The sequence below is a fragment of the Brachyhypopomus gauderio genome, chromosome 5 (assembly GCF_052324685.1).
Source record: "Brachyhypopomus gauderio isolate BG-103 chromosome 5, BGAUD_0.2, whole genome shotgun sequence".
In the NCBI taxonomy this organism is placed as follows: domain Eukaryota; kingdom Metazoa; phylum Chordata; class Actinopteri; order Gymnotiformes; family Hypopomidae; genus Brachyhypopomus; species Brachyhypopomus gauderio.
In genome coordinates this window covers 25,820,966-25,845,572 of record NC_135215.1, presented here as the reverse complement: position 1 = coordinate 25,845,572, position 24,607 = coordinate 25,820,966, and the positions used below count along the sequence as shown (strand labels likewise).

Below are 24,607 nucleotides of genomic sequence, written 5' to 3'. Positions count from 1 at the left end.
CGTCAAACTGAGGTATCACGCAACCCACTCGCTTGCGGGCCGAAAGGAGGGACGATGCACCTGCCGCTATCCTGTTGACTCGCTTATAGGAACTGGACACGTCCGTCCTGTTGTGCTGAATTTGGAACATATGTTTTTTGTATTGTCGTTTTTTCTTGTTGTGCTTTCTAAAGTTGAAGACATCAGGACAGACATTTGATCATGCGTATTTGTGCGCTCCGGAATTATCAATAATGCGCACCTCCGGACTCACACAATTCAGGGGAGGAACAAATGGACTAATCGTTTCTCTTTTTTCATTCAAGATGGATTTTGTAAAACTTTATTTTGCTGTCTGCATAGTCAGTTTACTGTCGGGTAAGCCACGCTTTAAACAAGCTTCTGACTATTGACACTATTGACTATAGGTGTTGAATGTTTTGGCGCGGTACTGTTACATACTTAACGGTCGTATATTTGGGAGTCTTCAGAATATTTCGGTGTAGGCATATCAAATCAATTATATTTGTATAGCGCTTTTCACAACACATGTTGTCACAAAGCGCTTTACGCTTTATATCACAGTGGGTTTACATATTTCGTTGCGTTACATCATTGTGCAGTGTAGCATGCTAACGTTAGATTGTCGTAATCATTTAGCACACATCTCCTTATATGTTTTTGACTGTGTTTGTCAGTTTCAGGTTTTGGGACTGACCCTTCTTTACGCATTGACGTGTTCGACGAGCTAAATCTTGGAGAGTCTTACGCAGGAGTTTCCCAAGTGCAGGGCTTCCATAATGAGAGCAGGGCATACTTATTTAAAGGTAAGAACTGGAGTTTGAATGCTATGCATGCTGTAGTCGTAAATGAACGTGATATATTGAGTGGTCACTATATTATTTAAAAACAAACAAACAAACAAAAACTAAATGCGAGAAACTGTCAGCGAATATTTGGTTGCGATGCTTGCAGTCAGACGACAGCGCACAGCTAGTAAGAGGCAAAGGCATACCTTCGCTCTTCGCTTGTTTTTTATATCATAACAAAATCTAAACGGCAGACAGCTGCTAACCATTTATTACTGTGTTGAATCACTGCTACCAACCGCAGAGAACCTAAACGAACTCTGTCTTGAGCCATTGTGCACTGTGTAGTCGTTATTGTTATAGGGAGTTTCAGGTGGTGGTGTTATTGTACAGATTTTGGTGATGCAGCTATGAAAAATTTATGAAATTTATGAAATTAAAGCTTTCATTTCGTGTTTTAAAATGGCCAAGGATTTGTGTGTCACTGAGTTTATAAAGGTGTAGTGCAGATAACCCACTATATATTCTTTCCAATCACTATACATTATTTACTACAAACTTATTAATGTGTTCTATTAACTGTGCATTCCTTTTACTCTGCAGTAGGCATGAAATTAACATTTTGTATTGAGTAGTAAGGGCACACATATTAGGACACATATCCTTGTGTCCACACACACACACACATACACACACACACACACACACACACACACACTGGGGAGACTACGCTGTATCGATCCATGCCACTGGACTGATGTACCATTGGCAGGACCACTCCGGCTGTCGGATGAGGCTATTTGTCTGCAGAAGGAAAACAAGAGGCCAGTAGTGGTCTTCCTCTGTGGTGAGCTGTACCAGGGTCCCTGCAGGAATAACAGACACGGAGAGGAGGTGTCGGAGGCCGTGGTGCAGCACAGCTCCTAATTACATAGAGCACCTGGTGAGGGAATCACATGTCAGAGGGTTAGGGAGGTCACTCAGGTTTTGATCAATGTATTTGTGTGACACATTTTTCATATGACGGCTTGTTATCACAACAGTGCTGTACATTCTTCTGGGTTTTGGAGGCTTGATAAGCAAACCAAAGACAGTGGTGCCACATACAGTGAGGCGTGAGAACATGAGGAAGTGAGCACCAAGGAGAGCAAAGGCCTATGGGAATGAGAGTTTATGGTCGTGAGAGAATAAGGGAGTGATGGCTTTTGAGCAAAGTAGAACAGAAGTATATATAAAAGTGACTGGGTGCCGTCCAGTAGCTGAGATGGAGAATCGTTGTGCCGACTGCTTCATGCTGTCCTGACAGACCCTGAGTGCCAGGATCAAGTCACTTCTAACTCCACAGCTATATGGGTGCAGGCTCCGCAGGCTCTGACACACTACACCAACTCTGTGCTTTGGCTGAGGTCATCCCCGCCGAGAGGGCAGACTTCCCTCACATGGACGTCCTCCAGGAGCGAGACGTCAGACCAAGCTGACATCCCCCTCTGAAGCTTTGTTGTGTGTCTCAGAGGGAAAATGTCGCCTTGATATCTCTTGATTAATGCCATGCTAATTGGAGCCAAGACACTTGTTCGCTGTGTCATTGTAATTACACGTGAATTATTCATTGGATGCAAATGAGTGTAATTTCAAGGGAAGAATGCAAAAGCTTGGGGGTTCAGGTGTTTTACCGATGGGAGACAGGGTTGACAGGCCAGTGGAGTTCAATGGAGCAGCCTTCATCAGGCAGATTTGCTGTGGGACCTCTCTTTCAGCATTCAGCTTGATGCTGATGCTGTAATTGCTTTTCAGTAGTAGTGTATATACAGTATATATATATATATATATATATATATATATATATATATATATATATACCTATATTATATATATAATTCTGACACTATTGCTAATAAGGTGCAGTATTCATTTATAAAGATGCAGAAATGAATATTGTGCCTTCATAGCAACCGTGTCATGTTTTGATCTACTGGACCACATTGCTCATTGCTGGCTATGTTCCAAAAATATAAGAATTTAATGAATGAATAGAATGCAGAATAAGTTCTCTGATTGGTGTATCCTCTCTGTTAAGATGCTCCAGCATACACAGCCCAGGCAGGGCTCCTTTCTCTATTGCACACAGGAGGTGCTTGCTGTTTGTCCTCTGTGTCAGTCTGCACTTGCCTGCTTCCCAGTCATCAGCCTTCATTTATCTGGTTCCTCTACGTTTGGATGGGCTGTTGTGTAAGGTAACGTGAGATGACAGATCATGGAATCGGTCAATGAAACGGTGGCATTAAAGGCTGCTGCTGTCACAGCTCAACATTCTAAAGGAACCGGAGGCATGAGATAATGGGAAGGAGGTGAATGAGATGGAGAGCGTTGTTTTAGCGAGGTGGCTGCTCAACGTGCCCCTTAAGAATGAGCTATTTTTCAATGGGTGGGGATGGCCTGCTTTTCCACACTTTCATTCATTAAGTACTGATGCTCTCATACTGAGCATGAGAAGAAGCCTTATAGTGTGATGTAAAGCTTTCAGTGTCAGCTACAATTATGTTGACATCAAGTGATTCCATCCTTTACACTTTAATTATATCACAGAAGAAATTGAGTCTGATTTGGTAGGTTTCCAGGTTCAAGAGTGTAGTCTATAGTCTATAGTCTATAAAGGATGTTCAGGTCCAACACTAAGACTGGGCTATGTCAATAACACAGTCTGTCACTAGTAGGATCGCAGTCGGGCTCTACAGTTCAGTTCTGTTCTGAGTCAGTCAGAGCACAGATTCAGTTCCGCATTATGACTTCGACTCAGCCTGAGTAATGAGAGCAGAGGATTTAGTCTTCATCCTTTTCAAAGAACAGGCTTACGTCTGAAGCTTACAACACCCCTGCGGTTCACCGCACAATAGCTAGAGAACATTAGGGTGCGCTGGCAGGCCTCTGTGTGTGTGTGTGTGTGTGTGTGTGTGTGTGTGTGTGTGTGTGTGTGTGTGTGTGTGTGTGTGTGTGTGTGTGTGTGTGTGTGTGTGTGTGTGTGTGTGTGTGTGTGTGTGTATGTGTTTGTGTGTGTGTATGATCATGTGCTTGTGTATGTATGGGTGGGTGTATGTGGGTGTGTTTACTTGAATATATATGTACCTGATTGCACTGCAGGCCTCTGCTGAATTTGGATAGCCGCGTATGTGTGTGTGTGTGTGTGTGAGTGTGTGTGGACAGGCGGAAAGCAGAAGCCAGCAGATGTCTCTGCAGCGTTCACAGGGCTGATTCAAATATTCCTACCTGAGGAGACAGCCAGCTTCCTGCAAACTCTACAGCTAACTCATCTCTCTCTCTCTCTCTCTCTCTCTCTCTATATATATATATATATATATATATATATATCAGTAGGGAACCGTCAGGGCCCTCTACGCCCTCTCAGAGGGCCTGAAATATTCTTAAAACATAAATATATATAATATAATTTATCCAATTTTATATTATCTACTTACAGTTTGACAATCGACATCTAAACAATTACAGAAATATAAGCAATATAAGCAAATAAATTATTCAACCGTGTCTATTCAATCTGTGTTGGAAGGTGAGGGGTTAAGTGGAAGCCTGTGAGCCTGTGTCCCTCTATCAGGACTGTGATGCCCGCTGTTCGTTTACAGAGGGCCTGGCAGTTCAGAGCAATACCAGTTTCAAATGACAGTAAAATTGACCAATCATATCTTCCCTCTTAGTGGGCGGCCTTAACTGTATAATAATTTCTGGCCGCTGTGGCGACGCCAGCTGTCGTTAGCGTACCACTCAGACCCGGCGGCATGGCCGGGCATTGGCGGGCAGTGCCCCCCCACAGAGTCAGCTATGCCCCCCCTGACTGGACTGGAAGCTGTATATGTTTTTTTTTGTTTTGTTTTCACCTCTGAGTGACCATCTTTCTATTTTTCCTATCTCAGTTTGTCAGTCATACAATTCAACCAATCAGTGAAGGAAGGCAACGTTCTAGCCAATTACAGTTGGAGGGGGGCGGGTCACTGACTAAAGTTCATACTTGAGAAACAGCTACGCTCACCGTTGTTCGTGTGGCATGGATATTCGGACTTATTTCAGTGCTTATGTTTTTCACTGCATGTGTTTTTGCATATATTTGACTTTTAATTTAATTGAATGAACAAAGCACTGCACTATTGTTTTTTTTTGTTTGTTTGTTTAGATTTTGGGATTTTATTGACAGATTGTTGTTTCTCAGCACTGGAGTCGCCATAGAGCCGCTGTTCAATTTTAAGCAAATAAAAGGCTTTTTGAAAAAAATTTGCCCCCCTGAAAAAATACAATGCCCCCCCTTTAAAATGTTTCTGCAGCCGGGTCTGGTACCACTGCTAGCTAGTTTCGATCAGAGACCGTATATATAAGTGGACTGGATGACACAAGTGAAAAGTGAAGCCTCCGTTAGTCAGCTGCCCTTTAATGGCTGGCTGCAGTACAACTTTTAACCCCGCCCATTCCCATGTAAGTGAACGGGCCGGACGAGAAACTTTGAATTTTTATTATACGTAAAATAAGTATTTTGAGCAATTATATTTTGTCAATTCTATAACACCCCATTGCGTTAGTATCTCTCCCAGTGTTTTTCTCAACGATAAACAGATTTTATAGAAGTTATTAAGTGTTATTTAAAGGGGTGTGGCGATAAGGTGATTGACAGTTAATAGCTGCGTTGCTTGACATCTAATACCAGATGCTCAAATGTGAACGCGCTCAACATCAAAGCTCTCGACAGCAAAAACTCTCGACAGCAGTATTAAAACCTTTTACTTTTGTTTATTTTGTAAAACGTCAAAAGTTTCTATACTGGTGGGCGTATCCTAACAAATGTCGGGGCGGAGATACGGTCTCTGGCGGAGATACTGTCCTGCCTACCGGTTCTAATGCGCATGCTCTGGCTCCAATTTTCATCTACTGCGCAAGCGCATGCAAGATGGCAGTGTCCGTGCGGCCATCTTGGTGGCTTCAAAAGTTCACAATGGGAGTCAACGACGACGTACCATCCATTATATATACAGTCACTGGTTTCGATTCATTCCTTTGATACCCTTGTGCGCGTTGTTTACATATTCCGCTCCCGAGAACCACGGAGCTGTGAACTTTATTTTGTTTGGAAACGTATTATTTGCTTAACAAGTGATCTACTACAAATGTTATTGTTTATTGCGTTTCTAAAGCTATACTGTTGTCTCGGTTATTTCTTTATTCTTTAATGCAGTTTATTAGGAGAGGAAAAAAAAAATTCGGGGAGGGGGGGTTATAGCGGGCCCAGGTTTAATGGTCACGGTTCGCTACTGGTGTGTGTGCATGTATGTTTGTATGCGAGTCTGTCAATAAGTGTATGTGTGCACATGTGTGTGTGTGTGTACTTGTGAGTGTATTTATATTCTCTTTCTCACAAAATCAGGTCTTTGTGGCTGGCCAGTGTGTAAGGGTTTCAAAGAAAACTGGAGCTTTATGCGAGGCCCATGCCCAGTCCACTGCTAATATTTCATGTAATCACTTCTGAGAAAAAGTCATAAAAGTCTGCCTTCATATCCCATAAATATCTATGCGGGGCCATCTTTAATGCAACCACTATCATTAAATCAGTAAGGACCAGACTGTCACTCATGATCAGGATGTAGACTAGATGTTTAATATGAACAGGGTTTGTGAGGGATTGAGGCCTCAGCTGTAGATGTAAAAGTCTCTATTATAATTGCCCTGGATGGCCAGGAGCTGTGCATATTAGTTAAATATTAGTTAAAACAGCTCCTCTCCAGACTTGAGGTTGGCTTGTGCAAGGTTATCTGAATTTATACACTGAATGTTGGGAGGTGTCTTGTGTCTGGGATTTTGTTCTGTTTTATTCCGAGGTAAGAGGACTGAAGTAAATGGTTTATGACCACAGAGCGTCTAGTCCTAAGGTCAGCCATTAATAACAGCATTTTTTGTCATAGATACTGAATAATGTACTGAATAGCATAATAAACTAATTCTGACTGAATAATACATATTTTCCAACAATTTACAACTGGCAACAAATCAAACAAAAATGATTTTCACCGTGAAGGTGCTTTTTGAGAAACAGAAGATGTGCTGTTGTTGGGACCATTGTTTTGCTTGTGAACTTATTTGTTTGCTGTTGGTTTCTAAAGCACTAACTTCTGGTCAGGGTTTATTGTCTATTCTGTTCATCAAAGCTCCTGAGATGCTACTAATAGCTGTCCATCTGTTGCAGGGCCTTCACTTTGGCCCTTCTCTGCTCAGATCGACCCTTCAAGACCACGCGTCCTAGCCGGCAGTCAGATGTGGTTTTTTACTGAAGCTCCAGCCTTGAAAGTCTGAGATGTTTTCTTCTTGGAGATCAATAGCTGTTTGACCCTGGTGTCACATCCTGATGCTTGACCTAGCTCAAAGATGCTAACAGAAGGAGAGGCAATTGCTTTTATGTGTGAAACCCATTCAAGACCATCACGAGACATTGTTAGAGGAGAACAGAGAAAAAAAAGGAGGGATCTTTTTTTAGGCTCTTGCAGACAACATTGATTTGCGCTCTTTGTTCATGTTTTTCCCCATGTGGTATAAAAAGACAGAAAACCAGTTCATCCCAGTGATCTGCTCTCATAATGCATTCACTTCTGTTGACCAGGAGACATGCCATAACTGTACTATGAATAGAATTCAGCCGTTCTATGAATGATGCCACTGGTACACAGTCTCTCTGTTTGTCTGTCTCTCTCTATCTCTCTCTCTCTCTGACCTCCTCTCTCTCAGATATGTGGAGAAGTGTTCGAGCCTCTACGGGGGTTGCTGAGCGGATGGTGCAGAAGCTCCGAAGCCGGATGGAGTTTACCCTCCTGCTCACAGTCAGACAGGACAAGTTCAACTCTGGGGTGATGCTGTCAATCCACCACGGGGACCAGAGGTACACGGCAGGACATCAGACAGCCACAAGCCTCCGTGGTCACTTAAGTGCAGCATCAGACCCTTCAGACAGTTTGCAGTGAAAATTGTTCATTAGTTGATGATGTGTTCATACATCCTAAGTCCATGAAATCCTGCTAGAATCATTAGTACATGTGTTCATCAAAAAAAGCTCATTCAATTCTAGACTTTACAAATCTATTTACATGAGGGTCATTCTGTTACTGATTTTGCTATGCTAATCTCTATCGGCGTAAATTCAACAGCTGCTGTTCTGTCCCTGAAGAGACCACCAGGATCAAGAAGTAGCTACAGCATATTAATTATGACCCAAAGATCAGGCAGCACCAGTTGCTATTGTTTACATTTAATCATCGGTATATTAGTGTTCTCTCCTTTTCCCACACATTAACAGTTGCCCCTCATCTCCGACACGCCAACCTAATAGCTGATCTGTAATCACGATAGTGCTCCTGCAACCATGAAAGCTTCCTCCAATGTGCAATCAAAAGTTTGCATGCACATGTGATCAAAAGCATGTGCCGTCTTCAGATCTGTCTTGATGTGAAGAGTCGAAAGAACTAATTTGGGTGAAAATTCCCCAAATTCCCCGTCTTTTTTTGTCTATCTATGGACCCCTTCACTCATCCTGCAATGATATTCAGAGTGTGTGCTCAAGCGTGAGCCACTCTGTTGATGGTGCATGCGCGTGTGTGGTGTCGCTGATGGGAGTGTCTCATGACCTTTCCAAGGCACACACAGTGTATCGATTCTTCTTCCCCCTAAGGTCAGAGTGCTCACGCCACAGGGGTGTCATGTGTCAGCTTGGGCGCGCACGCGGCTCTCGCAGCCTGTTCCTCCAAACAGCCGACAGCACCAGCGGGCGCACGTGCGATGCCAAACTCCCCCTGGTTTGGCAGAACCCTGAGATGCTCAGGGGTGTTGTGCCAAGATAAACCGGAGTGATTTCGTTTTTATCTTTTTTTGTCATTCATTCCCCAAGCAGTGGACAGGTGATTAAGCCACTAGTTGTGCCGATGTTCAATTTAATTAATAGATAATCTGAGTCAGTGCTGGATATATTTGGTTAGCAACTCGACATACTGATGATGGATATACAAACTGATTGGTAGATACGTACTCAAACAGTCATTTATACCAGGTAGAAGGCAGTTTAATGAATAGCCAGATATATGGACATTTAGTAGACAGTGAATCTAATTGATCAGAGCATGGATGCTTAATAGTGAGAAAGATATAGCAAGAGATTATGAGCGAGTTCCCTTCGTGTGTGAGACCGGTTGCGCAGGGTGAGGGAGTTGTGGGTTTGAGGCCTGCTTATCTATGAAGAGGGTGGGGTGCTGTTAATTTCTTTAACCTCCCCTGACCCTCTCAGGCCTCTCACACCACACCCTACATAGCTGCTTTTGGGGGTGAGAGAAGACAGTAGTGCTTGAAATATATAAATATTGCTGTTGATTTCAAAAGGTTTATATTGTTTGGAGCTTTGGGTGCTGACAGGTGAGTATTTTGGTGCTCCTACAAGGTAAGGTATGTAGGGGGTCTTTCAGAGGTGAGTATTTAGGGTCTCTTACAGAGGTACGTTTTTAGGGGCTCTTACAGAGGTATGTGGGGGTCCCTAGTGTCCCATTTCCATCTTCAGCAGTAAAGTTCATGGGACTTCCTTTTCATTTTAAAGTCTGTCTTTGACTCTTTTCGGTTCTCCTTGCTCAGTATCTATGCATAATAACATTATAATAACACAATAAACCGAAATAGATAATCTGAACTGCATAGTTTTTTTAAGTATACTAAAGCACATCCACTGAAAGTAAGACTCTTCTGGATTGCTTCACAGGCTTTTTTGTAATCTCCCTGACCATACTGTTTGACCTCTCCATCTTCGCTGTACTCTGTGCTTAAGTGAAATGGCAGCTAGGGGGTGCCGTGCTTGTGTTCGGCAGGTACCTGGAGCTGGAGAGCAGTGGGCAGCGCAGTGAGATCCGCCTGCACTACCGCACGGCGGAGCGGCGGACGCGGGCGGAAGTCTTCCCCTACCGCCTGGCCGACGGGCGGTGGCACCGGCTGGCCGTGTCGCTCAGCGCCTCACAGCTTCTCCTCTATGTGGACTGCAGCAGGTGGGCGGGGCCGAGAGTGTGGGTGGTTGTGAGGCAGCTCATTGCCTGTACCTCACACCCCAGGAACATCACTGCAATCTCTTTAATTGAGAGCTTGATTGCTTTGTTTAATTTTTTTCAAAGAATCTATGAGAGGGTCGTGGAGATGCCATCGATGGACATTCCTGCAGGGGCCACTGTGTGGATTGGTCAAAGGAATAATGCCCATGGGCTCTTCAAGGTACTTGCTGCTGTGCACTTGGCCTGATCTGCATGCTCTGATGTTGTCACTAGTTCACACTCAGCTGTGCAAGGCGTGGCTTTGACATTTCACGTAGCTGTCCCCGCCTTTCACATGGAGCTCATTCGCTCCATCTCATCGTGAGGTCTGATTAATTAAGTCAGCTCCCATCAAACTGTTGACGTTAATAAAGTTGTACTACACCTTTTGTGAATAGTGATTAGTCTCACTTCATGTATCTGACTGCATTCCCTTCTCTGTCTCTTTTCTGTCTATTCTTTCACCTACCTGTCACCCACCCCTTGTCTTTATCCTCTCCTCTCTCTCCTTTTCTCTGTCGTTCTTTCTTACACTATCTCTCTCTCATTCTCCATCCTCTCAAGCACTCCCTCTCTCTCTATCTTTCTCTTCCTGCCCCTCTCTCCCTTCCACTCTTTTCTCTCTCTTTCTCACCCACCCCCAGGGTGCGATGCAGGATGTCGAGGTACTCCTCATGCCTCAAGGATACGTGTCCCAGTGTCCGGACCTCAACCGCAGTGCGTGTTGCCCTAACCCCCCCCCCCCCCCCCCCCCAAGCAGAGAACACACTCATAAATCATGTCTTATTAAATTTAGACTAATGTGTTTTCTCAATGATTGCAGATCAATAACGATTCCCTCAAAATGTTTATTAGGCCACTTGTCTCCTCTGATATTCTTTTCGATTTTAGCTTGTCCCACCTGCAATGATTTTCACGGGCTGGTGCAGAAGATCATGGAGCTGCAGGACATTTTGGCCAAAACGTCAAGCAAGGTGTCCGGGTTTGCTGCACTAAGCCAGTTGAATAATAACCTTGTATTGGGTTTTTAAGAGAAAATATTGTGTAGCAAAGATAGTGAACATTTTACCATCTTAAACGTCGTGTCCTGTCTCCAGTTATTTTTATTGCACTTGTAACACCCAAAGATGTGGGTAAGAAAAAAAGCCATTATCTAAAGCCATTACAGTATCCAAATAAATTTTAAAATGCTGCACCTTTAAGTAATAAGACATTTAAATTACATTATAAAGATATCTCTTTGGGGTGATGTAATTGCTACCCAGTCTCAACATCTGTTCATGCTGCTGTTTCTGCTCAACTAAGAGCTTTAGCAGTTTGAGAACCCATGCTGATTAGACTTCAAAAGGCCCTGTCCCTTCCCATCTCTTTTTAGACCTCAGAAAATCCATCTAGATGACTGCAGAAAAAAAAAAAAACAAATCAAAGGCTAAAAGACGCCGACATGCTCTGCTCTTCTGTGTTTTGCGTCCTCGTTTCATGCCTGCACACCCTACCGGCCCCCTGTCCCGTGGCTGCAGCTTGCGCAGGCAGAGGAGCGAATGAAGGCCCTGGATGGATGCTACTGCGAGAGGACGTGCTCTGTGAGCGGGGATGTGTACAGGGACGAGGAGGTCTGGATAGCCGGTTGCAAGAACTGCACGTGCTCGGTACAGTCGCACCTCCTCATGGTCGAGTGCAGCCTGAATGTCCGAGCGCAGCACGACTTGGTTGTTTCCATGCTTGGGCGAAGCTTACTGAGTTGTCAGTTAATGGGTGATTCTCATGAAAACCAGATTTAAAACGGTTCACACTTGAAAAAATTCAAAAGGCATTTGAATACAAAATTTCTTTTTGTTATGCAAGATTAGGGTTTGAACTTCTTAGAAACACTTTTTTTTTTAATTATTATTATTTTTTTTTTGTATATTTTGCACCATTTTAGTCAGTCAGAGCACACAAATTCTCAGTACCGCAACATGATAACGCAGAACAGATATGGTTTAAAAGTGACACATTTGTTACTTTTTAAATAGATATTATTAACAGTTGTGCTAATATGTGTATATAACCCAGAAAATATTATGTTTATAAATTTCCCATTTTTTTCAATTTTATGATTTGTCTCATTACCGCAACAGATTTCACGATTCATGTCCTGTCTTTTCAGGATATTTAACTGAAAAATTACATGTATAATTACTTATTTAGTACAAATGACGTATGAAGAAATACAATTCATCCAAATACCATTATAAACTAGAATTTGTTTTATAACAGTAAAATAATGAGTAAATAAATGTGTGTTGCGGTAAAGAGAATGGTGTTTCGGAAAAGAGAGTCAATGTTTCGGTAATGAGTTTTGTATGTAGTAGCAATATTGAACAAAATGTGGCATTTGCTATTGAAAATTCTTAGTAAGTTTTTTTTTTTTTGTGTCCCACCTCCACCCCCCATCTTTGGAGGACAACTTTGTTTTTATGTACAGATCAAATGACAACAATTCTGTATAATACAGTGCAATAGTGATAACAATAATTGGGGTTAGGTGGACCATAAGAAGATAGAATATAGAAAAGAGGAGAAGAGAAAATAAATAGGGAAAAGACAGAAGGGTAGGCAAAATAACAAAACAACCAGCTCAAATGACCACTGCAAAGAAGAGCAGAAAGTATACCCAAGACATATAGCACAAATGACTGTGATGTATGTGCATGTGTGAGTGTGTGTGTTTGTTAGTGCAACATAGGATAAATGTACGGAATGCACTTAATAGCGAGGGTAGAAAGCTGCGACAACATTCCCCCAGAGGCCAGAGGTAGGCAGAGAAAGACCTGGGAATCCCACCCACCCACGGCCCTTCCAGGATCAGTGGAGTTCCAGGGCCACACTTCCCAGTGACCCCCGCATGCCCCGCACACTGGGACGGGAGGGGGAGACCCCGGAGAGCAACCCCCCAACCAAGGCGCAGGCCCAAGGGAAGCAGAGGAAACAGAGCCTCCCCCCCCCCCCCCCCCCCTCCCAGGATGCCCCCCTCCCCACCATGGGCCAGTAGCAAGGCCCCAGCGCCACACACCCCTGAGAGCCACCCATCACCCGGCAGGGCCCCCCACCCACCGAGGAGCCCCGAGCCGCCCCGGACCACAACCGCCCAGGGGAGCGGGCCAACCGCCACACCGGAGCACCAAGCCAGGCCCCGAAACCCCAAGGCGTCCCCCATCTGGGTGGGAGAAGTAACCACATGGGAGCAGCCGGGAGAGGACCAGGCATGACAAGCCCCAACCCAGAACCAGCCGTCCTCACTCATACACTCAAACTCATTTACATTCACCCCCATATATACACCCTTACATACATATACACACCCCCTTATATACACCCTCATTATATATTCACATACACACAACCAGATACACACACATACACACACACACCCTCATATATAGACCCTCATACATATATACACCTACACGCACATGTACATCCATACATGTACACCCCCCCCCCCCCCCAACACTCATTCTCATTCATCTACCTATACAAAAAGAGACAAGGACAAAGACACACATTCATCCAAACTAACACACCCTCCGTGGGGCAAATGGCTGGACCAGTTAAATATGGTGCAGTTAAAATTTAGGGGACATGTGCTGGGAAAAACGTGGACAAAGCCCCGGGCCACTGGCCAGTGTTTGTCCACACCGTCCCCTCAAAAGCCTTGGAGTTCATTATATGTGTGCATGTGTGAGCGCACATCTGCCTCAGCCTCATGTACACGCCTGTCTTTCACAGTTGTCTCCACCTGTGTGTGTGTTTTCCTATTATCTCCCCATCACCGAACCTCTCTCTCTCTTTCCGTCTGTACTCCTCAAGTAGCTCAGGATTGTTGTAGATTTTCTCTCTGAACTTAGCCAGCCTAGTTTTTGCGAGTGCAGTTTTATAATGAATAGATTCTTTTCTGGAAGGAAATAACATTGCAGGGTTGCCAACTCTCACGCATTGAGCATGAGACACACGCATTTGACTGTCTTTACACGCTCTCACGCCACACATCCGATTTCTCACGCTGAAAAAAAAATCTAGTTTATTTACCTCTGATCCATATCTATGATTCAATGAGCTACTAGTTCGCTAATACCCCCCCCCCCCCCCCCCTTAACAATTTACACTCGCCACCTACACTCCAGGTTCAAATCTCACTCCAAGTGATCTTGAAAATTTGGCAACCCTGACATTGCATCTTATAAGTAATAGATAAGTTTTATATATATATATATATATATATATATATATATATATATATATATATATATATATATATATATATATATATATATATATGTATGTATGTAAATAAAGGCTTTTTTGTGAAACAATATTATATATATTACTTAAAACATTCATTTCTCATTACCGCAATAGTGAATCTCTCCACCGCAACAGGCCTTAAATTGTTGCGGTGTATGAGAAGGCTGTTGCGGAGTATGAGTGACCTTAACCTTCTTTAATCTCTGTGGGGCCACTATGATGCCTAGCTAAACTTTTGTTAGCTTTTTGTATTTAGACTTCAAAAACCTTTAAAATTCCCAAAACTCAACAAAAATAAAAAAATTTAAACATAGAAAACTTGCTGTTTCGGTAATGAGAAACAAAAAGTTGTGTATGCTTGCTGACAACCAAGTTTTTAACATTTATCTGGAGAGGTATAAAATGAAGGGCTTACTTGGTAGTCATCTTGGGTGTTACAGTAAAAGGTGTTCCCCTCCTCAAAATGGCTGTTTTTTTTCTGTTCCTTGTGGTCTTAAATGGTGCTTGAAAATTGTTGCGGAGGCTGAGAACATTGGCTGTGACCAAAGTTCTTTTTCTAAATATTTTCTTTTCTTTTACCAATGAATTCCAAGTAATACATTTTTATTGACTGTAACAATTTGCTTTATGAGATACATTTAAGTTTTTTATTATTTATTTATTTTAAATATAAAAATCGTATAGTTGAAGAGCCGAGATTCAGCAATGGACGCGTTGCGGTACTGAGAATTTCACACTAAATTATAAAAAATATATAATTTTAAATATTACAATGTCTTCTTTTAATCACTTCCAATATAGCCTATGATGAGATGTTTATGAACCAGTGTTTCCCAAATTGATAGGATTTACCTGTTCATCACAATCCTTAATGCCACCTCATATGTCTGATTTCATGAGAATCACCCACATAGGGGTTTAGTAGGGGAATTAGCAGACTGTGCTGGTCTCTGGTCTGGGGGGCTAGAGAATGCATAACTGCATAACTATGAGTACAGGCTTTAGCATAGCCAAGCTGAACAGATGAAAGCTTCTTTAGTATTTGAAGAAAATTGGCCTTTGAAGAAAATAAACCTCAGCAGTATGTTTGAAAAACAACAACAAATAACACAGCTCAGATGTGTGAGAGCTACAGTAAGTAGTTACTGGGCTATAGAGACACATTTGAGCTAACGGAGGTGCTTTTGGTGCACTTATCTGTGTGTTTTGTGTGTCTGTGTGTGTGTTTGTGTGTTACAGAATGGCAGTGTGGAGTGTGAAAATATCTACTGTCCTGCACCCCAGTGCCCTCCAGATACTGCCCCAGCCTACGTACCCGGAGCTTGCTGCAAAGAGTGTCAGCGTGAGTCCAACGTCCCCATGTCTATTGGGCACACACACACACACACACACACACACACACACATGTGCGCACACACCCCAACTCATACACACACACTCAATCACACACATACACCCATTCACACACAGAGTCCTACTCACACAGACACACACACACACACACACACACACACACACACACACACACACACACCTACTCACACACAATCCCACTCATGCATATATACACACCCCCCCCCCCCCCCCCCCCCCCCACACACACACACACACACACGCACACACACACACACTTTGCACCAGTGGCGAACTGTCAAGGCCTTCTCTGAACTTGAAAAAGATGCTTTATCTATTATATGTAATATATGTTAATAACACTTCACCAATAATTTGTATTTTTCCTCTAAATCGGCTTTCAAATCGTGCTTGTGCTGGAAAAAAAACCTGAAATTCAAAATCAACCAATCAGAATAATTCACACCGTTGTTTCTAGGTAAAAGAGAGAAAGGACCTCCCCCAGGACCTTCTGTTTATCTGTCGCATACCCTTGCCTTTTACATTGCCAGCTTTTATTATGGATTGGCAGTTTTTTCAACCAATCATATTTCGAATTAGAATGGTGGGGGCGTGCTCTAATGTGCTCAGGGTATTCTCGTTGGTCCTCGTACATCAGTTTTGCATGGTTGGATACCTCGTGAGCTTTTAGCTCGTGTGCTAGCTAGTTAGCTAGCTCCTAGCCAGCACTACCTTGAGGTTTTCCAAGCGAAAATGATGGAATAGCAGGATATTGTCAACAACACCATTTTCAACACGGTCATTCAACGAAAAAGTGGATATTGTGAGAAAAGGCCAAACAACACCTCATCTTCAGATTCTAACACAAGCCCGGAAAGGGTATGTTGCACATAGTACATGCGATTATGACAACAGTGGTATGGACGGTTTTTTTAATACTACGGTCATTTTTTCATTTGGCTATGTCTAATGAAGGACCATGGCCAGTAAGTACGGCTCGCCGCACACCCCGACCGGCCAGCACAGAGCCCAGCAGAACCATACCATACACAACCGACACTCCTGAACTCAACACACCCAAACTCCACACACCCATATTCCACACGCCCATATTCCACACACCCAAACTCCACACGTCAAAACTTCACACACCCGAATGCAGCTGATGCTGCTGCTGCTGCCAATACTGCTGCCTGTGAACAAGTTGCCATCTTTGCTGGGTTTTGCTGTCTTCACACGTTCTCATCTACACCTGCAGTTAAGTTTAAATCAAAGGCAACACAGGAAGTGTATACTGAAGCTGGCCTAGTGCGGCAGCAAACAGACCATGCGGATTAGCTGAACTCTGTGGCATTGGAACATCAAAGCGTATGGGTTTGATCAGCATGATCTTCTCAGGACGCGCTGCTGGGCATGTGAGCTCCAGCTCTCTGCAGTCCTTGCATTCACTTTATGAAGTTTCCTCTCTGAAGCTGTTCCACCCCCCCCCCCCCCCCCCCCCCCCTCTCAATTTCATCCTCGGTGTTTTTGTACCTTCCTGTTTCCTACCAAACGCAGACGAGCAAAACCCAGCTGTGGTCAGGCGGCCTGCCTTAAAAAAAACAGGCTGACCGTATCACTGCGTTATGTTGCTCTGTTCCCCTGGCAACTAATGGGAAGGCACCCACAAACCCCCCAGCCACCCACTCACACAGACACATGCACACACAGACACATATACACATGCATGCACGCCCGCGCACACACACACACAAGCCCACAGATCATAAATAATTCAAGGCCAATGTCAAGCAGAGCACTGACATGTTTCAGTAAGCAGCTCTAATGGCTGTTTGACTAATCACTAAATCTGTTATTTAACTCACTGGAACGCTAACTAATCTAACATGCTGATTAGATTTCTCTCTCTCTGTCTGACCCCCCCCCCCCCCCCCCCCCCACACACACACACACACACACACACACACGCACACACACCCTCCTCCCATGTTGTATTTCTCCCTGTAGCGGTGTGTCTCTTCAGGGGGAGGGTGTATGTGGAAGGCGATCGTAAGAGTGTCCATGATTCCAGTGGGAACTGTCTGCTTTTTGAGTGCAGGGTAAGACAGTATTAACTGAGAACATTCAGTCTGATTCACAGCACATTTACAAGAAAAAAAAATCAGAGGTGTCCTAAGATCTATTAATTAGTCATCATGTCTATTTAAGAGATTTAAATTGTATGACATAATTTATTTGAAGCCCATCTGTCTGTAGCACATATTATAATATGTGTTATAGGTTTGAATAAGGCTTAGAGAATTCTTGCTATTCTTTTTTCAGGTTTCTTATATAGCAGAATATGTCATTACTGTGTAGAAAAGGAAGAGGTTCACACTGGCATGTCAGTCATAAGCAGTTGTATAACTTGAGATCAAGGGGCAGGTAGTGCTATTCCCAGTAGGTCTTTAGGTTTGATGACTGGTGATCACATGGTTTGACTGGTAGAATGAGAAACTAACTTCAGTTAGAGTTTTGAGCTATATATTTCATTTAGGAGCGCTTATTTAAGCTCTTTCTCTCACTAGCTGTTTCATACAGGAGATGAGAGACATTTCCTTGAAGTTATTTGAAGTTAATCTCTCACCTATTTGTGTGTGTGTGTGTGTGTGTGTGTGTGTGTGTGTGTGTGTGTGTGTGTGTGTGTGTGTGTGTGTGTGTGTGTGTGTGTGTGTGTGTGTACATGTGTGTGTGTGTACATGTGTGTGGGTGGACAGGACCGTAGCATGCGCAGAATTGAGATTGCAAGCACACAGTGTCCAGAGCTGAGCTGCCCTGAATCAGAGCAGATAACCCTCACAGACCGCTGCTGCAGGGTGTGTCGAGGTGAGGCACATACGCACACACACACACACACACACCTACACACACACAAACACACACACAATTAGTTACAATGCTACAAAAGGAAAAAAGAGATTAAACCTTCTACTTCAGGACTATGCCAGAACAAAAGAGTCTGATATCAAATCCAAAACAAGAATCACAAAATATCAGAACAGAGCTGCATTCATCATCATCATCAGAGTATTTACCACATAAAAACATTTACCACATATCTGTTTGCTTATTATTATGCAAAGCCATTTAACAGTGCAGGCTGTTGCTGAAGTTCCTTGTTCCTCTTTCACTGGTAATCAGTTCATTTTTAATGACCTGTGGGGTTATACCACAAAGCAAGCTTTGCTAAGATGGGCTTTCGTGAAGAGCGCTGGATTCACTGAACCGATCGTGCCCACTTAGTGGAGAAAGCTGATTACGGGTTAGTTAAAGTACATTTGCGGCATCTGGCCAGAGTGACTTACATATTTATCAGCGCTACTGAGACTCGAACCCAGGGCTGTGGTACTGTTATCAGTCCTGCTCTACCCGCTGTGTCGGGGGGGTTCGATGTCAGGACAGGGCGGGGGTAGATGTCTCTGAGGGGCCAGTGAAGTGCTTTGCTCTCACTGTGGCTTTTGCTTTCATTCTCAGTCCATAGAGTTCTAAAGTTGCATTCTGCCTCTCAACAACTGCTAACCAAGCTGCAAGTAACACACATGTTGAGCAATGTCACAAATGTATTTTTTGTTGACTATTGAAAAAAAGATTGTAATCCAATTTTTATACTGCCCACCATATACACCAGTTTTGAAGGCTCAAACTCCCAAATCCAAACAGAACTGGAAAGACCAACAGCCAACCAAAATAAATAATATTTCATCTAAACAATATACAGAACACATATTTTAAAAAATCACACAGCACCACATTAATATTTCATATATATTTCTGAGCCTTTTTAACACTAAAAGCAGACAGTATTTTACTGTTTTACTGTTTATTAGAGAGGCATGGTAATAGCTGTGTGCTGAGTAAATCTTTATCTGGGCCATCCCAAAAGCAGGTGTTACAGATAAGTGGAAGTTTCATTTGTACAATCCATCACATGTACACATTGTCAAAGGACATTTGGTCAAAGGAATACAAGCTAGTCTTTCTGCATCACATTAAGTCAGGGCCGGCGCCACGGGAGGGCGAAAGGGTGTCCCGCCCCCTCAATGTAAATAATAAATAATAAGACGCCCCCCCCCCCCCCAACACAGTTGTTATATGGAGCGATTACGAGGCGAACACATGCTGAGAAGAGTGAGATTTATTATGGGCTAATCCAGAATCCAGAACGGTTCTGGGGTTGACACACATAGACAAGCAGATCCACAAAGCATTATAAACAAATTGAAGGCAAAACACGATAACAGTGAACAGATAAACTGACAGAATCGACTGGGAGAACAGGGCAACAGCGTGGAAAAGACAAACGATCAGTAGAGAAAACTAACTAAACACCGAGTATAAATACACAGGCTAATGAGAACTGAACAAGACATAGGTGAAATGTCTGAAGGGTGTAACTAACAGAACGAAAACCAAAGAGCACATGGAATATAACCTGGAAGTAAACCAAGAAAGACACAAGATGGGCTTGCCAAGGTGACAGGAGCGCTAGAGAGGGGCCAAACATGGCAGCATTATACCGAAGCAGGTTTTGTACCTTATCATGCTGTCCTATTAGTCATGTGGATTAGCTTGCCTCCATGATAAGACCAGAGGTTTCAATCAGCACCACATATGCTGTTAACCCACACAGAAGGAAACATCCGTCCCTGGTACCCCTCATTACCAGTAACCCCTCACACCTCCCCCACAGCCCAGGGAAGCTCTAGCTCATTAGAACGCCATGCTGGGGGCAAACCTTCTCAACATGGCTTCGGGGCTGGGTGCAGTGAGGGGAAGAAAGCAGTGGAGAATCTGCAGTTCCACAGAGATGGTGGACCTGCACGTGAATGAGCTGCTTTGGCATTCTGGCGTGCCTACCAAAGTTTTACATCCCTGTCATACATTCTCAATATACCTCCCAACTACCCTCTCCCAGGACAGAGACAAGGCTCAGTTGCCCGCTGTCTAACAAAATCTCTTCTTCATCTCCTCTGCTTCTCTGCTCTGCATCTCCAGTTTCATAAGCGTGTAGATGTTCTGTTGTATTCTGTTGGGTTTTGTTGAGTTCAAATGTACCTCAGAAACAAGCACAATTATCAGGCAGCTGGCCTGCAACAGCGTATACAACAGTTCAAACTTGTAGTGTTGCTGTGCATCGCAGGTGGTGCAGTGCTGTAACTGTACTCCTGAAGGTGTCAGCAAGGGAACTTGCATGCATGTATCACTATGGTAGTTTTTATGGTAGCTGTTTTCTTCCAAATGGGACTCAGTTTCACCATATGCAATATACTCCTTTGAAGAAGAGTTCAATGGTTGTCAAAAACCCACCAGGTCCAGTGATAACAAAGCTCTCCTTTGTAATTATTATTGGTATTTCCCCAAGCCAGAGGCATGCTGACTACAACAGTTTCTCTTCTAGGGTTGAAGATCCAAGTTTATTTCCTACCGATTCTCATTTAGGAATGTCCAAATGCTCCAGTGAAGTGGCTCCTGTTTGCTGTGACCCTTGGCCCAGCTCCCTTCAGAGTTTGGCCCAGGATGTATGAGGCTTGATGACATCATCTGTTTGTTCTGTTTGAGACAACACCTGCTTGTTCTCAAGGCCCTTTCAGCATTCTTAGAAGTGACGTCAAAAAAGCCCTGACACGTGTGATTGTATTGATTTGTACCTCCTAACAATTCCTTGTGTGAAGTTTTTGGTAACAAGTTAAGCGTAACCTGAATTTTGCATTTTACTTTGGTCCATACTTTGGTCCTGCTTTTTGTGGACGTCTTTATAGCTGTGTGAGGATTGTTAATAAAAGCCTTTTCCTTAGCTAAATCACTATGATAAGCAATAAAAGGATTATTTTGATGTAAGCCTACACCAGGCTGAAGGAAGGATAAACAAGGAAAATAGATTCTATTTATTCTACTTAGACAGGGTATACCCTGTTGTGAGTTTAACAATCAGCATCCTTGTGTATTACTATGCTGAATTCAACACTGGAAGACACGTTTGTCAGAATTGTTCCAGACTAAATTGCTACTCATTTACATTGAGAAAATCAGGTCACGCAATAATTATTGGAACAAAGAGAAGATGACCTAACCCTGTCAGAATATTTTTTTACATAATGAGTATTTCTGCTTGAAGCCAAAGACATTTCAGTTGGGAGTGATTGACGAAGAAGCTGGACCACAACTTAACCTGCATCAGAGGAGGTTAATTAAGATATGGCAGTGATTTAACTGCTTAGATACTTAACTGCCTCTCTCACTCTCTTCCACACACACACACACACACACACACACACACACACACACACACACACAGATGCATACAAATGCACAGGCTCTCTCTCTCACAGACACACACCACTCCAAATTGTCTCTTTTGCTAATGAGTTCCCTCTTAAGGTTACTGCATCTGCTCATTAGACACGTAAATAATGGACTTGGTCAACACTAATCCATGTGTTTCACTGATGCCTCTGCTTTTTTAATCTATGCAATGCATAACACCACACACACACACACCCATATGTTCATTAAGCATGGCAGGAGGGTGACACATATTTTGTCTCCCACCCCAGGGCATGATTTCTGCATGGAGGGCTATGCACACAACTGCATGGAGAATTCGCAGTGTGTGAATCTGGAAGCAGGGGCCTGCTGCAGCTGCAACAATGGCTATCGGGAACTGCGAGACGACAGCGCCTACTGCCAAGGTATGTTACTGCAGCACAGCGTGGACTAGCCCACCTCTACCACAGCGTGCTCTAGAACATCTCTACCACAGTGTGATCTAGCCCATCTCTTCCACAGTATGTTCTACCCCATCTTTACCACAGTCAAATCAAATCAAATATATTTGTATAGTGCTTTTCACAACACATGTTGTCACAAAGCGCTTTACAGGATTTACAAGGTTAACAATACTATGGGTCCAAATACCTAATGAGTAAGCCAAAGGCGACAGTGGCAAGGAAAAACTCCCTAGATGGTGGGGAATAGGAAGAAACCATGGGAGGACCAAGACTCAAAAGGGAACCCATCCTCCATTGGGTGGCCCGTTAACACACAAATTACACAAAAACAAATTATACAGATGAATACACAAGTTACAAACAAATCACACAATCAGGCTAAGTATAAGGTAACTAGAATGAAAGTTCTGGGTGTTGATATTGTCAATGTAAATGTCTTGTGATGGACGCCAGGTGGTTCATCAGTGTGGTCTGGAATATCTCTACCACAGCATGGTCTAGAACATCTCTACCACAGTGTGATCTAGCCCATCTCTACCAAAGCATGGTCTAGAACAGAGGTCACCAACAGGCGGACCGCAGTCCGGATCCGGACCCGAACACAGTCCTGTCCGGACCCAATCTCATTCTTGATTAACTGGATACGGACCCAAATGCCATCCCATCCGGACCCAGAATAAATTGTTAAAAATATTTCTTAATTTTGACGGGAGAATTAATTTTAAACCGGAGCATTTATTTCAGCGCTATTGAAAAAAACACTCCGTCACGAGTGTTACGTCGCCGCCACCCCCCCACCCCCCGCTCAACAACGTTCTTACGTTCTTCAACTTACTCACCAGGATTTTGCACAGGCTTCCTGTATTGTGTTGATTCCACTAATTTTACCTGGATTGCTAATTAGAAAATCTAGAAAGCTTGAGCAAAATCCTGGTGAGGACTTTTAATCGCGGCACCTGGAATTGACAGCACTAATAAAGAGACAAAGAGCCCTTGTAATTAATCAGTGCCTCAAAAAAAGAGTGTTTCAGCATGGCTCTCACTCTTGTGCATCTAATTAATGGATTGCATAATCTGGCACTAATGCTAAATTTGTGCGTGTGTGTGTGTGTGTGTGTGTGTGTGTGTGTGTGTGTGTGTGTGTGTGTGTGTGTGTGTGTGTGTGTGTGTGTGTGTGTGTGTGTCAGGGTACCCGCGGGTCCTTAAAAAGTCTTAAAATGTCTTAAATTTAGTTTTCCATATTCAAGGCCTAAAAATGTCTTAAAATGTCTGGAATTTTATGAGGGGAGGCATTAAATTATTGTAAGTGTGTGTTGTTCAGTTGTTCTGGCGCGATGTGAACTTTGCCGAATCTAGCGCTAATGCAGAAAATAACCGCTCCAGGGTCCTAGTGCTAGATTACTAGCGTTGGAGTATACGGCCTCAACAACGTCAACAATTTTCGTTCGCCAACACCTGCATCCCCGGTAATAGTATTATTTTTTCTTGTGAGAGGTATTAAAAAGGTCTTAAAAGTCATTGAATTTGAGATTTAAAAATGTGCAGATACCCTGGTGTGTGTGTGTGTGTGTGTGTGTGTGTGTGTGTGTGTGTGTGTGTGTGTGTGTGTGTGTGTGTGTGTGTGTGTGTGTGTGTGTGTGTGTGTGAATTTTACATTTGTTTGCATGCACAAAAACACTTGAGTTGTGCATTCTATTTGTTTGAGATAAGGATGGTTACCTTGTGATACTGGGACTTGGTGGCAAAATTTACAAGAATAACAGTTATTTTTCAGTCCACTTGTTTGCTTTGGTTACTTATGTGGATGTGCAACGTAATCTATTAAAGAGCATTTACAGTAGGCTGTTTCTAGTGGTCTCTCATGTTGTTTTTAGTGGTAGATAAAGAAATTCAGCATTACAGTCTGTCAGGGTGTAATGATATTTGTGGATGTATAGATATTCCAGGAAAACATCAAGCAGCCATGAGTTTTTTCAGCTAGCAAACAAAGCTATGGAACATACTGACATGAATGTTGGAAACCTAAGTATATATCGTACAGATACGAGGACATGTTGAAGCTTTTTATTTTGTGGGAAACTGACATTTCTTGTAGGTGCCTGAGGAATTTTGAGTCCCTGCTTATTTGAGTCTCTTTGTCCCATTTTAGAGGCTTGGAAATCCAGTCTTCACTTTCACCTGAGTTTGAGATAAGTGTTTTGCCTTAGTAGGGCTGTCTAATCACACACTTGCCTCAGGGAAGTATAGTATGTTGTATATTAATAGTTATCTGGCATTAGCTTTTGGAATATTAGTAATACTGAAAAAGACA

At 43.1% G+C, this 24,607-nt stretch overlaps 1 protein-coding gene across 3 annotated transcripts in view; it reads left to right on the top strand.

Moving 5' to 3' along the window:
- Positions 1-24,607, top strand: part of nell2b (neural EGFL like 2b) — a 51,505-nt gene continuing 26,898 nt past the window's right edge. For 2 of the 3 annotated variants that reach the window (XM_077006746.1, XM_077006748.1), the window contains exons 1-12: positions 1-357; positions 678-806; positions 7,563-7,713; positions 9,677-9,850; positions 9,974-10,070; positions 10,534-10,606; positions 10,781-10,863; positions 11,410-11,538; positions 15,416-15,518; positions 17,537-17,628; positions 18,286-18,394; positions 22,123-22,257. In XM_077006746.1, coding sequence (XP_076862861.1) covers positions 234-357; positions 678-806; positions 7,563-7,713; positions 9,677-9,850; positions 9,974-10,070; positions 10,534-10,606; positions 10,781-10,863; positions 11,410-11,538; positions 15,416-15,518; positions 17,537-17,628; positions 18,286-18,394; positions 22,123-22,257 — 1,399 coding nt within the window. In that variant the 5' untranslated portion in view covers positions 1-233. The remainder of the gene's footprint in view (positions 358-677; positions 807-7,562; positions 7,714-9,676; positions 9,851-9,973; positions 10,071-10,533; positions 10,607-10,780; positions 10,864-11,409; positions 11,539-15,415; positions 15,519-17,536; positions 17,629-18,285; positions 18,395-22,122; positions 22,258-24,607) is intronic. The other variant, XM_077006747.1, reaches the window with a different exon arrangement.